Source organism: Embiotoca jacksoni, unplaced genomic scaffold (genome assembly GCF_022577435.1).
Source record: "Embiotoca jacksoni isolate LCO1_2020_lvr unplaced genomic scaffold, fEmbJac1.0.p SCAF_26, whole genome shotgun sequence".
In the NCBI taxonomy this organism is placed as follows: Eukaryota; Metazoa; Chordata; class Actinopteri; family Embiotocidae; genus Embiotoca; species Embiotoca jacksoni.
Genome location: NW_027185377.1, coordinates 4,770,865 through 4,786,165, shown reverse-complemented (window position 1 = coordinate 4,786,165; position 15,301 = coordinate 4,770,865). Strand labels below are relative to the sequence as shown.

The 15,301-nt window shown below is 43.7% G+C and overlaps 1 protein-coding gene across 1 annotated transcript in view; it reads right to left on the bottom strand.

The window, feature by feature from the left end:
- LOC138204758 (heparan sulfate glucosamine 3-O-sulfotransferase 3A1-like) overlaps positions 1-13,359 on the bottom strand; it is a 32,242-nt gene extending 18,883 nt beyond the window's left edge. The window contains exon 1 of the mRNA XM_069160220.1: positions 12,507-13,359. Coding sequence (XP_069016321.1) covers positions 12,507-13,132 — 626 coding nt within the window. The 5' untranslated portion in view covers positions 13,133-13,359. The remainder of the gene's footprint in view (positions 1-12,506) is intronic.
- Positions 13,360-15,301: the final 1,942 nt, after the last annotated feature.

Below are 15,301 nucleotides of genomic sequence, written 5' to 3'. Positions count from 1 at the left end.
TTCTGTAAGCGTCTCAAGTAAACGATCGCTATGGTCAAAACCAACGAATAGGTCGATGCCTCCAGACCCCGAAACTTCAAAAACAAGCGCAAATACCAGAAAAAAGGACCAATGACGATGTTTGGATCTCTGGGAAGTAAAGTCCAAAAAAAAAAAAAAAAAAAAAAAAAAAAACAGCTGTAATTACAGCTTATCCCCACAGGTGCCGCCAAAGACAACGAAACGAGAGCTCGTCGAGTTTTTTTTTCTTTCGCGCCGTAACGAGACTGCAATTTAAAACATTTATGGAGGTTCAACACACCGCAAAAGCGTCTCGAAAAGTCTGAAGTGGCGTTTCTGCTTTTGAATGGCTCTGCGCGATCAAAGTTCCCCTTCTTCAGGAAATACTCTTGTCGTTGCTGTGACTGAAAATGTTGAAGGAGAAGCAAGAAAGCTGTCATGACGCTCCGCGCAACAATACACAACGTGATGGAGGCGCCATTTGGCTGTCAAATATGTACACTGGGTGGGGGGCGGGGGGGGGGGAGGTGTTCGCGTGCCGCATGGGAGAGCCACAATGAGTAAAGACAGTGCAGTTAATGGATGTGATCACAGCTTCCTGGTGAATAATGCAGCCCTGCTAATTGGCTGGATTAATAATTGATGGAGGCGCCTGTTTGAGGAGGCAGCGGTGGGAGCGAAGTCTTATTAGAAAAGACTTTGGATGCTATATCTCGTGTGCATCTGTCTATGCTGTTGGCTGGCTCGAAATAACCGGCTTCCTCCTCTGTATTGACTGCAGGGAGGGATGTGTCCATGTGAGACAAAGATGTCAGAATAAACAATCTGCCCTGACAACATAATGATATAATGAGCCCCCGGCCCCACCGCGTGCTTGACGGCTAAAATGACCGGGGCTCATGGCGGGTCCCACAGGCTCCACAATGTTGTTACATCCTTGGTCGAAACTGACCGTGGCTGACCCACGAGCAGGCAGCTGCGTAAATACAAATTACTGCAATAATGCAGAAATTAAACAGAACATGTGTATATAAATATATATATATATATATATATATATATATATAACAGGGTCAGTTTTTTTTTTACAAATTCTTGGCATTGACGCGGGGCCTTGGTGAAGCCTGACGGCAACGAATGTTCGGACAGGAACAGGACACAAAGCTCCTGGAGAAGATATAAAGTGTACCAAAAAGAATGGGATACAGGAAGATAAGAAAAAAAAATTGATTTTCTGCAAACTTGATTTATCTGCTGTTCTGGAGTTTCCTACAGCATGCATAAAACCAGCCCATAAAGAAGTCTTGTCTCGCTGTCTCTACGGGTCAACACCTTCAAACTACTGTTGTGCTCTTGCAGGAAACAATGGGGATCAATATTGCAGGGTGTGTTCAAAGGATTTCTGACGATTCAAAAGCATTTGTTGCAGAGCTCAATAGTGGATAGACACAAAAGAACAGAAAAAACAATGAGCTGGTTCAATCGTTGAAGCCAATAAAAGGCTGCGCCTGGGTTTTTGTCTGATGAAAAGCGGCGCAGAAAGACACAACACAGAGCTGGGAACGTGGAAATGTGGCTTCTGGCCTTGGTTGATGAATTTCCAGCACAAAACACGGGACGTTCACAGCGGCGACTTCCATCTTTAAAAGGAACAGTTTAAACATGCGGGAAATATGCTTAATCGCTTTCTTGCCAGTAGTAAGATGAGATGATTGATAGCACTCGCGTTGCTCGTCTATTAAAGTTGCAGTTAAAGCCAGTGGCCAGTTAGCTTAGCTTAGCATTAAGACTGGAAACAGGAAGAAAGCAGGCAGCCTGGATTTGTACAGCACATCAAAAGCGCGCTAATTAACATTAGCGATATAGGAGTGTCGCCATATATTGGTATTGACGATAACGGTAATATGAAAAAAAAAAATAAAAAAAATAATGATGTCGCTCGTGATGCCTGGCGCCAGTAATTATCTGCTTCACACTCCAACGCAGAAGGGGGCAGTATTACTCCAGATTCCCCATTTGCCATACAGTAGAAGAAGCAGATGACGCCAATAGGGTTCAATAGTTTTGATCATTTATGTTCAAAATCTGTCAGTCCATCGCGGGACAAATTAGGTCACTTATGAAAGAACTTCCTGTACAGGTATATTTGCCACTTTCTCACTTTTTGCACCGATGGTGTGGAGTCTTAAGTCTATTTTACTTTATTTTCTGTCTTAATTGAAATTTTCCAAAATGCACGTTTTATTAAATATCAATAATTCGACCGGTTAATTGAATAATACCAATTCCATGATTTCTTTTGGCCACGATAAACATGTATTAATAAATCTGATATTGTGACAGCCCGAACATTGTATTTTTTTTTATTTTTTTTTATCTGTACAACAAATAATGGAGTTAAGACTTCAGGAAGTTAATCCACCCGAACAAAATATAGTCCAAACGGAAACGGTTTAACCTGTTAATAAGTGAACTTTACAGGTGCTGATAGGCACATTTTGTAACATTAAGTCAGCCAGGCAGGCTGTTTTCCTCCAAGCTCAGATAAGCTGCTGGCAGTGCCTTCCTACTTTTAATAATGATTTTCTCATCTCACTCTCAGCATGAAAGTACATTTCACAAAATGTAGGATTATTTCTTTAAAAAGGGACTTTTTCCTCACAGATTATTACATAACTGTTGGGAGAATTCACATCGGTGAACGGCTTCCTCCCGGATTTCATATCCACATTTTCCTCTTGCCACGGTTCATCGCTCACTTCTGGTCCGCAACTGAAGAAAATCTGTTTTACTGCTCCTCTAATTAACATGCAAATCCTCATCTTTCCCAGAAAGGATAATAATGAAAAAGAAAAAAAGAAGAAGAAAAAAAAAAAGCCCTTTTGCGGAACTCCAGAGCGCTGAGGATGTTTCCTTCCTACTTCTATTAGCCGGACGTGTTCCTTTGACAGCGATCTCCCTCCTGTCTAATGTACAGTCAGACCTAGTTACAGCAGCAATTACTAGTGTTCAGGTTAAGATTAATTGAATTACTGTGTGGCTTCTCTGCACTCCTCTGTGGGCACATCAATCACGGGCTCTGCGTTGCACCGGCCCTTCATCACCCTCTTCCATCTTTATGTGAAAAGACGCTGGTTGTGCTGTTGCACTCCATCTATCAATAAACGGCTCTGGGGTGGCAAACTCATTTTCTAACACGTTCCTCTCTTTAATCAAGCTGCCAGACCTTCGGCGGTAGTTAGTAAAAGCTACGCGCCATCTTTTCTTCAAATGAACAAAATGTTCGGGAAAACGTAAAATAGTGCAGCTGGGATTACAATGAGTCTTGTTTGACTTGAGAAACGCAAGATGAAATCGATGGTAAACCTCTGGATGACTTCAAAGAGCACTCGTGAGACATTTCATTTGATCATTTGTAAAAAGAAATCCCCGCACTGAATGGTTCTTTTGTGCCGTGCGAGCGTTCACAATTGAAATACAATAGACTTCGCGTAAAGCATTTGTTTGAACAGCTGGACTTCCACTTGAGGAACCAGGTAGCGTTTCTAAAACCGCACATGCACTGGATCTGCGGTGCTTCTGTTTGAATAAAATAGCTCTCAAGGCAGATTAAATGCCACTCTGTCATTCGCTCTCCATTCACCACCTCCATTATTAGCTATTTTAAAAAAAATTGTGCAGGATTTCTGGTCATGGTCTATAGTACTGCCAAACCTTAATCTTCAGCATGTTTTATTTCACTCATCGCTACCAGGCAACTCTTTGTTCGCCATCTAGCAGGAATATACAGAATACGGTGGATGTAAAAGTGCTGAAAGCTCCAAAATAACATCTGAAGGAAATGATGTGTTGGCCTCTTTGTTGGCCATGCCAAAAAAATGCCAATCCCTCTTTTCGGGTGGACTTCGAGAACCGCTCGCACGCGCGTGCGCACACACACACACACACACACACACACACACGTGTGCCTTGAGCTTAGCTACAGTGTAATTCAGTGTTTTGCATGGAGACAGAGGTTGGGTAGTCAAAGTTAGGATGTGCCCGGGGTGCCGTCTGGCACAGCCGCTGCCCGTGTCTGCAGGGCGGACCCTGCCAAGGAGACTGGCACCGGCCGTGCCCCCGATGAAGCGAGAGGGGGGCGGGGGGGGGAGGTTGTTTGGTGCCATCCTATCGCCACACAGGCAGCTGCAGATAGCACACATGGCAAGTGCGACAGAGTCCGTGCCTTCGAGCAGAGAGGCGGAAAAAGGAAACGATTCCATGTAGGCCAGTGAGCTTAGAAAAAAAAAAAGAAAAATGAAAAAAAGAAAAGAAAACTCTCGAAAAGACACACAGGCTTTCCCTCTGAGTGCACAGACGTAAAGGGCTGGAAAGATGAACTTCCAACTTCCTTGAGTAGTAAACATTTCAATATTTTTTAATTTTACATGGACTTGAAATAGCGGACCGAGATGCGTGCCAGAAAAAAAAAAAAAACTACGTTGCAAAAGTATTTTAAAGAAAACACGGCTGTTGGAACGGAAAATGGAGGACCCAGGAGAAGAGGGGCTTCCTTCTTTTTATTGGTTCCCAGGCTTTCCATCGCGATGGTTCTCCCTCTCCTTCTGTCTCTCTGTCTTTTTTTCTCTCTGGTGGAAAATATGGAAGGCTCCCTGTCCTGTGATAAAGCTGTAGCCCGCGAGATGGGAAAGAGAGATCCATCACACTGAGGCATTGGTTTACCCTGCCAATCCGCACCACTGAGAGCTGTAACGCATACATGCTCCATCCATGCATCATTTACCCAGCCGTTCTGTGCCCAAATAACACGGTTTTGGCTGCACGTTTCTGAAATCCTAAAGCACTCTGGCAAATCCTCTGAAAGTCTTAATATGCATGAATTCTGGAGGTTGTTTTGCGGTTTGTTTCGTTCGCTTCTATGACGAGAGCTGCGACTTAAGTCTAGTCTAAAAACCCCTTGACTCTCCCGTGCCAAACGATAGGGTTACAGACTCTCTTTGTTTGAGGAAGGATAACACTTAACTTCCATCAACTTTGAACTGCCAAGAAGAAGGAAGAAGAAAAAAAAAACAAACAGAAATATTGTACAGGAAGAAAATTGCAAACATGATTTTTCATTTCAGCCATACTGCTCACGAAGCGCCTGGAGGCAGAAAGGCTGCCGTGTTAGAAAACATTACCTGGCAGGTTTCCATGGAGTTCAAGGAAAATAAACATCCCTGACATTCACGGGTACTGCTTGAAAAGCATTAAACTAGTAAAGGGCTTCAGGTATACTGGCTGAAAGTGCAAAGACTTCAGAGCAAGAGCTTCAGACGTGTAAACAAATGTTTAGAAAAAAAGGTCAAACATCCCCTCTTCAGAAACAATACGATAGAAACCATTACGGGGCATCATTGCTTTACAGAGCAATGTATTTCTGTACAAAAAGAAAATGACCTCTATTGGTCTTTTTATTTTTTTTTTTTAAACATAAATCCCGGATTAAAAGCCCCATAATGAACGGTCTAATACCTCATAAAAAAAAAAAAAAGGCCAGCAGCTGCTAGAGATACAACAGGGTCAAACAGGTTGCTGGACTAGTGTACACACAAAGCCGTAAGTGAATAAACAACCTGATCCCCATGTTGCAGTACCATCTGTTGGCATTGTGAACTCTGAGGGTGGCATATTATGTGGCAGCCGTCGAGGCGACCCTCCTGCCTGTGATCAATCACACTTCCCTTTCTGCACATGTTCGTCAAAGCTCCGGGAGGGAGCCGCCGATCCCCGACACCTGAAATATTTGCGCCGACGTTAACCGCCCGGGCTTCCTTCGTCTCGCTCGCTTTTCGGGACGACAACAAACGGTCCTTATTTTTAGGCGTGTCAGGTGAACGCGTCAGGTGTGAGCGCCTGGTGGAGATCCAGGTGGTGGCTGCCGAGCGCGCCGCACCTGCTGCCTGTCCTCACCCGCCCATCGGAGGGCAGATTCCCGGGATGCCACAGGGCAGCTGCTGACAGGCACTACTTTGGATATTTCCCTCGCTCCTATCTTGCCCCCCCCCCCCCCGTCCCCCCCATCCCTCCCTCCCTGCATGCGGCCTCCCGGGGTCAGCTGCTAAGGGCATGCAATGATGTTGGCTGAGGGTGGTGGAGGTCAAGGAGTTGGTGAAGGCGGGAGGGGGAGGGGAGGGGGAGGGTGGTACTGTCGTTTGCGGGGCCGCATGCCTTCAGCAGGAGGTGAGCGTCCCGGTTTTACAATTATACCCCCATGATAATCACTTTCACAATCCAAAGGCGGCTCGGAGCTCATGCTCCGGAGGTCCCTGGTGATCACGTTACGTCCGCCGAGCGTGTGCCCTATACAACCCCAACCGTGCCCCCCCCCCCCCCCCCCCCCCCCCCGTCCCCTCCACTCCACCTGCCGTTCGCAGACCTGCCTCTATGTCAGCAGATGAAGTTGCGCTCCTGGAAAACGGAGCCACTCGATACAAGTTGTTTGTTTTATCACCAAGTGAACATTTCCATTATCGTCACGTGAGGGAAAAACATGCGTTTTAGGCGAGCTTTTATTCTGAAATTCCACTCTTCTCTTGCAAAGTGCAGAGTACAAAGATGATTTATTTTGGAAAGGATTTCATTTTAAACTGGAAAGTAAACCCGCATTTTTTTTAAATTTTTTTTATACAGTATGAATCTCTTCCAAGTGTATAAAACCTCTCCCTACCAAAATAAGTTCCCACTCAGACATCCAGCTTCCTGCCGCAACATGTCCAACTACAGTAGAAAATTACCATCCAAAGCCATTTCTAGGGACCTATAAGAGTATTTTATTACTTCTTCGTATTTTCTAATGTACAGTCAAAACAGAATAAATCAAACGGGATCAATTAGGGGAAATTGGCTAAATCCGTTTTCAAAATCTTGACTTAGCCTTGGAGAAATGATACAACAAATTGCTCCTTTCAAAGCCTATTTAAAGAGACCGTGGAGAAAACAGTTTTAAAAGGTTGCACACAAAGATTAATAACGCAAGAAAAACCTTGCAGGATGTTCTGCGTGTTTTGATTGTATAAATCCAGATCGGCGGGTCGAGGTATTTCAGAGTCGGTAGGCAGAATGGTGCGAAGGGAGCGAGCGGCGGGGGCCGAACTATTTTCAACTCGATCGCTCTATTTACAACTCGGTGGAACCCGTCATTCCTGTATTCCTGGCCGGGTTACATCCCGGGGCAGCGAGCGAGCGATAAAAGTGCTCTGGAGGTACTTACAGGTTCCACGCTCTCGTAAATACGGACACGCAGTATACGCACACTCACAAACACACGGGGCTCTTGTTCCAGCTGTTGTATGATTTTTTTTTTTGTCATGACAACCAGCCACACAATAAACAATATCCACATGTCAGGAGTTGCATGTTGTGCACATTTTCTGCCATTTCCAAGGTGTTTGTGAATCGGTTGTAATTGTAGGAACTTGTGCTTCGGAACGGCGGTCCTCCACCCTCAGGATCCACATCTTTTCTTAGTCATTACTAAGCCATTACCTATTAAAATGTATTTCTAAATATACACTGCCATCGTGCGCTGTTAAAAACGTGAAATATACTCAAACAAAAGTGCTCCGAGGGCTAAAAGCCCACTGAAATGACAGGCAAGCTTCTCTTGAATTGCAGGCATGTGTTTTTCGAAAAGAATTTAACGGTGATGCTTATCGGCTTTCAAGGATCTAAAATGAGCTGTCGTGAAATTAAGACTTATCTAAACTTAACCCTATATTTACAGATGCTCAAATAAAAGCAAACGTCTGATGGTGTGATGTTAAGTTTTTGTTGTTGTTACTGCTATGACAGCGCTGGCAGCAAACAGCTCCTGCACGCGCACCGCGTCGTGTAAAAAAAAAACACAAAACAAAAAAAAAACATGCCCGTCAAAATAAAAGCACAGCAGCAAAAGTTCTGTAGACTTCACAGTAAAAGTTTGACTTTTTTAGGGGGATTTTTTTTTCCAACTTTTTTCTTTCTTTTTTTTGTACGCGCACATCCCTGACCCTCAGGTCGTGACCCACCAGTCACGAACCGCTGGTTTCAAAGTATTTAGGACTGGCCGCTTTAGAGCTATTACGACTGAAGAGGTCCTCCATTAGTTCTTCACTGTTAACTTCTAGCCCTTCCCGTTTTGAAGCCGTGTCATTCTTTCCACCGGCCGTCCAAACGTCTTCACACTCAGAGTGACGAGGGAAATATCAGGCGACAGCAAACAAGACCAGAGTTTAAACTCTGCCACCCAATTAATTGACACACGCTGTTTAACACAGCCAACAAAAACGAAACTTGGACGTCAAGCCTCTTTTCAAACGCTGGGAATTTACTAGCTTTTCACCATCGGCACTTGACACATGCAAGTTTTCTTTTCTTTGATTTTCTTTTCGTTCTTTCTCTCTCTTTTTTGTTTTTTTTCTTTTCTTTTTTTAATGAATAGTCTTTATGTAGGAAAAAATGTTAATCACTTTAAAAAGAAAATTGGCATTCGTGGAATTTAAACACAGACAGGCCACACATCCACATCTGGATCTTGAATTGTGTTTGAAAAACAGAACTAAAATCTTTCACTTGTCCCGTGTTTATCCACATCTGAAGCCGTCTTGCCGCACAGACCGCCGTACGGCACAGAAACACGGATCGGGCTACAAAACACTGCCGGTTTCTAACACAAATCCCCACTGGGTTACTGCTTTTATGATTAAAAACCCCTTCTTTTTTTTTTATTACCCTTACAGAACCTCCTTTCAAATAAGGCCATTTTTACAAACAGGGAAACCCCTAATTTAATGTGATTTTTTTTAGCTTTTCTAGCTGAGCGTACTGTTTTCATTTCTCATGGTTTTAAGTTTTATGTACACGAGGAACAACTTTAAGGGAAAAGTTGAACTCTGATTAACTTTCAGCTCGAGATTTGCTGAGGTATAAACTCATATGTACCTTTTTATTCCCTGTTTTTGTCCCGTGTGTGTGTGTGTGTGTGTGTGTGTGTGTGTGTGTGTGTGTGTGTATCCGTCTGTCTTTGTTTGTGTTATTATTATTATTATTCTTGTAACATGTGTGTGGCGGAGCTGCCGGCACATCGCCCTTGTGTTTAACGGGTCACGCATGTTTTTATGAAGGGTAATTAACCCATTAAAGGATCTGGTGAGCCTAATCCAACCGTCTGCTGACATCAAACAGAAAACTGCAACGGCCGGGGTCTAGACAGGTGAAAGCTCTGGGTGTTCAGTAACCTAAGTAGGCCAAAAACACAATAGTGACTACTCTGCGGCCGAGACCTCTGCCTTACTTCACAGTGCTCGGCGCTTGACCTCCTTGTTCACTGCGAGTGTCCTTTTCCACAACAAAAGCCGAACCGGTTGTGTTTGGTTATACAGCGAAATGTGTAGTGAAATGTAACACTGACTGCCTGGGCAATTGGAACGGGTGTTGGTTTACATGTAACAAAAGGCCCCTGAATTTACCAAACGGTGTACGAGCGAGATGTCGTAAATGGGCCTCCTGAAGAAAAAGGACGTTAAAAATTGGGAACCTCGTGTTTGATTTTAATCAAACCGTGGAGCTGAAACTGTGTTCTTGGTTTTAAAACACGAGCAAAACCGATTCCGTTTCACTTTAGCCGAGGTAAGGTCAACATGCGGGATGTGCCAGCGGGGGGGAACGCCCAAAACACTCCGGAAAAGAAATATCTAAAAGTTGTTGCCGAGATCTGAATGAACGCAGACGGGTGAGACGGACGTTAACGCAAGTATTTAAGAGTTTTGGGAAATATAAAAGTGAAATTAGAAGTTTTAAGCCTGTCTAAACGGTAACTTTTAGCTTTCGCAGTAAATTGCAGATTTTGGCATCACTATTTTGGATGTGCGCAAACCACATTTTTTTTTATAGCAGTTCAGGTCAATTCCAATTAGAGGCCAGATAATGTATAATTCTGGGAGAAGTGACATTAAGAGCTCAAAGCTGGTGAAGTTTGTTCCACACATTTCCATTGGGACGAGAGACGAGTGAATTCTCCCTGAGGACGCGTAACGTCCTTGACAATAAACAAAAAAAACTCTCCCGAGACGGAAGCCTCTGTGTTTTAAGAACTCAGTGTTGCTATTGAAGGTAATCACATAATTCAAGTAAATTAGACACAGAAAATCTTATTTATTTTTTTAAACGACAGTATTGTTGAGAAGTTACCAGACGGTGGACATGCGCGGTGCCGCTCTGTGATATTTTATAGATTGCTCCTCGGCCCCGACACACGAGGTTTCACACTATTACGCCGCTTTGAAATCTTCAAACCAAATCGGTACGCTGTCGTGCGGAGATTCGGGCTATTTTCGCGAAGGCTTGGTTGACTTCAGCGACGCAATCAGACAGATTTCCTGGTTTTGACGAGCACTTCGTGAAGCGCGGAAAAACACCTCGACGTGACCTCGAGCCAACATCTTCAAATGAATGCAACGCCATCAAAAGCTTCCAAGTTCAAAAAAAAAAAAAAAAAAAAATGCAACACAAAAGCTATCAACAGGAAGACTCTCCGATGTTGCAGAGGAGCGCTGACAAGATGAACTCCTGCAGAGTGGGCCGTGCTGTTGTAACAGTTATTTATTCCTCTTTTCAGTTCAAGGGTCCTTCTGTTTTTAAAATGGGCAGCATTAAGGCGAACCGGCACTAAGGTCTATCCTCGGAGGCACGGTCCAAATTCCAGAGAATCTTGGCAACTCCTCGGGATAGATGGGACCCTCATGGATATAAAACCCCACAATGGATGAATAGGTAAACAGAAGGGTGTGAAAGAGTGATGGCCAAAAGAGAATGTTCACTCTCAGAGAGGCACAAAGAGGGAGGTGTGTGAGTGGGAGATGGGAGAAAGCCAGAGTGTTTTTTTTTTGGGAGGGGGGAGGAAAAGGGAGAGGGAGAGAGAGAAAGGGGGGAGGTGGGGGAGTGCGTGAGTGGGAAGGGTCTGAAGGGAGTTGTTGGGGAGCGAGAGTAAAAGTTTTGTCTCCAGGCTTTTTTTTTTTTTTTTTTAGAGGGTGCTGTGTGTAGCGTTAACTCAATCAAAAGGTGAATTATACCTCCTGAGACACTCAGGTAACCTTTCATTATGGCCCTAATCCTTCTTAATAACAGAGCTGCAATGTCGGCAATGCCCCATTAGACAGAGAACCACCGAGAGGAAGAGCCATTATTCCCCACAGGCCTGTGGAAATGTGAGCACACAACACTCACTCACACACACTCGCGGTGACAGATGAAATCAATCACAAATTCGACTTGAGCGAGGAGAAAAAAAAAACAAAACACAAAAAAAAAACGCAGCACGCTCCTCCATAAGGAAAATGGAGACATTGAAGGTGTGTGTTTATGTGGGAAGAGTGTTTCGCTAAACTTTTTGTCAGGCAAGACTGGAACTGAATCTACGAAAGCAAATTCAGACTGAAACTGACTCTTGGCAATAAAAGGTCGCCGAGGCTGTAAACTGTTTCAGCTACAGAGTTGATCAAAATAATAAAAAATAAAACTTTTTTTAAGCACACATTTACTCTTAAATCCACAAAACAAGGCTGAAAATATATTGTATATGTTATTTATCTTACTTAGCTTTTGTTAATTTAGTTCTTAACACTCCAAGGATATCTCGGTATATCTAAGGATGAAATCAGGGTTTTACTTTTTTATTTTAGAAGATTTGCAGACAGGGCTTTCTGTAAGGTTTAAGATTTGTACAAATGTGTATAAATAATGCTAATAATTAAATAATTATTGTTTTAAGAGCAAGTATGATTCAAGTTTTAGATTGAAGAGAGAAATAGGTTAAACAATTCATCTTAAAAAGACTGCTGAAAAGTTATGTAGAAAGCCAAAAGTTATCTTCGGTGTACATGCACAGAACCGAAATAAATAAAGTTGATTTAAAACTTTGCCTCAGCAGAAAACTATTTTAAAATTTACTTTGTGATCTATCTCGGTCTTATTTCCCAGCCTAATCAAACTGCAGACCTTAAGTCCACTATGGCTCGGACCAAAGCAACTTAAAAAGGCAGCCAACCCTAAAATGTGAAACAAAATGAGGAGGCAGATACAATCTAATGAAAGCAGGCCTAATGTGGCTTTAATAAATCAACAGGCTGTCTACGGGGCTTATTCCAGCAGCAATTAGACTACCTCTAGATGTTAAATAAAGATTTCTGGGTCGTGTAGACTCATCTTTATCAGTGATGGAGCCCATAAAATGTTGGAAAAACACAATCGATCATCCTGGCAATTTAATGACTAAAAACAACATACAGACGTTAAGCTGGTAAGAGGGACATTAATTCTTGTTTTTTTTTTTTTTTTAATTTCCCCTCCCTCTTTAAAGGAACGTCAGTTTGATGGAATAGAACAGAATTTACGCACAATATTTACGTCAGACTAAACGGTGTTTAACTTAAAAGTATTTCCCCCCCCCCCCTCTCCCTCTATGTGTAATTAGCTGATTAAATACACACCTGTACCACTCCAGTCCGTTGTCGTAGTTGCGGTCGAAGAAGTGCGGCTCCGCTCCGACGGCTCTGATGTCCGGATGAACCCGGAGAAACTCCAGCAGAGCCCGGGTCCCTCCCTTCTTCACCCCGATGATGAGAGCCTGAGGCAGCTTCTTGCTCCCTTCCCCGAGCGGGCTGAGTTTACCTGCGAACCTGGGCGACACTCTCCTGGAAACAACTAAACCCGGAGGCGGCAACATCAAAGACTCTCCGGGCACCGCGCGCTCATCAGCGAGGACCCGCGAGGCGCGCCCGGCGGCCCCGTACCCCATCAGCTCCGAGACGGCGGTCCATTCGTACGCCAGTCTCTTGGTCCTCGGCGGACTCAATTCCCCGCGAACCCCGGCAGCCCGACCGTAGGAGGCTCGGACCGGTAAGGGCGAGGTGGTGGTGGCGGTGGCGGTGGTGGTGGTAGCGCAGCGGTCCGTGAGGAGGTGCAGGAGGAAGACAGAGGCGAGGAGGGAGCACAGCATGACCGCCGCTTTCCTGAAGATGCCTCGGGACGGGGGGTCCAGTTTACTGATGCGGCTAAAAGCCATACCGGTCCCTGGGTGGTCGGTGCGGGAGCCGCAGCCATGCTCGGCGCACATCACCGAGTCCTCTCGCCATGAAGAAACTGAGGAGTCTTCATCCACAGTGCGCTGTGGACAACACCTCTGTCTCCTCCAGAAATGACGAAAGGTACCTGCTGGGGACAGGTGTGAAAAGAGCTTCCCCCAAAACTGACCGAAAATACCCCTTTAAAAGGGTGTTTGTAGATAGTGGCCGGCGATTTATGCACTCAGGTAAATAAAGTCTCCGATTCGCGTGCTCTGTGCAGGATGCCACCACGAGCCCTGATACACCAGCTGCACGTGTATAGAGTTGTAAACTTGTCTCGCACGTCAGTTTTCTTGACGGACACCACTCTGGCCAATGAGACGAAGGGAAAAGCAGGCAGGAGCCAATCATATTCCAGCTGGGTGGAGACGCAGATAAACAGCCCATACTCAGCCGAATGAGAGGGCATCTTCCATGTACAAAATAAAGTTGAAATGATCTGAGGGAAAAAAAAAATGCTGCATAGACACTCTAAAGTAATACTACAGTAATATAAAGAGACATGATATATATATATATAATATATATTAGCAAATTTGTTAAATACAGGCTAAATAGACACATTTTAGCATATTTTATTTTACATAATTAATTCTAAGATGTATTTTGCTCCAGATCAACATCTTTTTTTCAGTCGAGGCCTCACAAAAATGAACATGGCCAGAAACAAACCTTGTCAAATTCAAAATGACACCATGACAGTACATAAACATACTCCTGAACATAAAACCAAACACACACACACACACGCTCAAGAACTTTAGTTTCCTTTAATTTCCCTGAGGGATTAATGATGTAATCAAGCGATGTATCTAAACAAGCTGCTGTCAACGCTCATGAATAATTTGACATGTTTGTTGAGTGCGTCATCGACAAAACTTACTGCAGCAGCGTCTTTTGAGATGTCATCATTATTCCTCGAATCTTCAAACCACTCGCTCACTTTTTCTGCCACTGAGAGGGCGGCACGCAGCTCGAGTGAGGCCACCAAAGAAGATGGCCTCCGCCATGAACTCCTTTTTATGACACACAGGAGAACAAAAAAAGTGAAATAATGATAACGGGGCACATTATTTCTTTACAAGTGAACAAGAACAGAACCAAATGTTTCACATCTGCTCCTGCCTTTTGGATATTAGCATGAGAATGCGCAGGCAGTGCTTCAATGCTGCACAGCTCACTGATCGAGAAAGCGGATGGAGACCTCCACACTGGGCTGTATTGCCGGTGCCAGATGTCCCCCCCGTGTTGTCGAGACAATGCATGGGGGTGTCCCGCATTTAACAAATCACACCCCGTGTCTTTTCTCTGTCTCCCTGACACCGGAGAGATGTTGAGCCACGTCAAACCGACCGTGATGACACCCAGCATTCCCCCACAGAGGTCAAATGGCTTCACATCCCCAGTTATCACAGATGAAGGCCGCCGAGATAATCGCGCCTTAAGAAACAAGTCTTCCTGACGAACTGCTGAAAGTTTGTCGAGACGCTGCTAGGACACTACTTGTTTATTTACGTAAATGAATAAACAAGGAGTAAATAGTCGTTTTAACTGCACAGTCGGTCCAGATCTAGAGGTCACACGTTAGAGGTCAGACAAGATTAATGGGAAAGATGAGAACGAAAAATGAGTTTTCACACATTTTCTGACGTCTGTGCTCTTTTTTTTTATTTTTATTTTTAACTGAAATAGTCTATATTTGTTATCGTCCAGTGGAAGAAGTGGGTTAGTCAGATGATTTACCCAAATAGATAAATCACAGTTTAAAAGTGGTGTTACATGTTTCAACGAAAATTCTAAATAACATATAAGGAAAGTGTCATAGTAAATAGTGCAATATAGATAGATAGATAGATAGATAGATAGATAGATAGATAGATAGATAGATAGATAGATATTTTATTAATCCCATGAGGGGGATTTTTCTTTTTCTTTTTCGCTACAGCAGCATTGTAGATACAGGAAGTACCTAAGTGCATTCACTCAGGTCTCGTACTTAAGAATAGTTTTGAAGTACTTTACTTGATTGTTTAATGCTACTTTTTTACTTTTACTCCATTTTCTACTCCACTACATCTATTTGACAGCTTACATTTAAGGACAAGATCTGACACAATGAATACAACACATTGTTAAAAATTAAACCAGTGGTTTCCAAC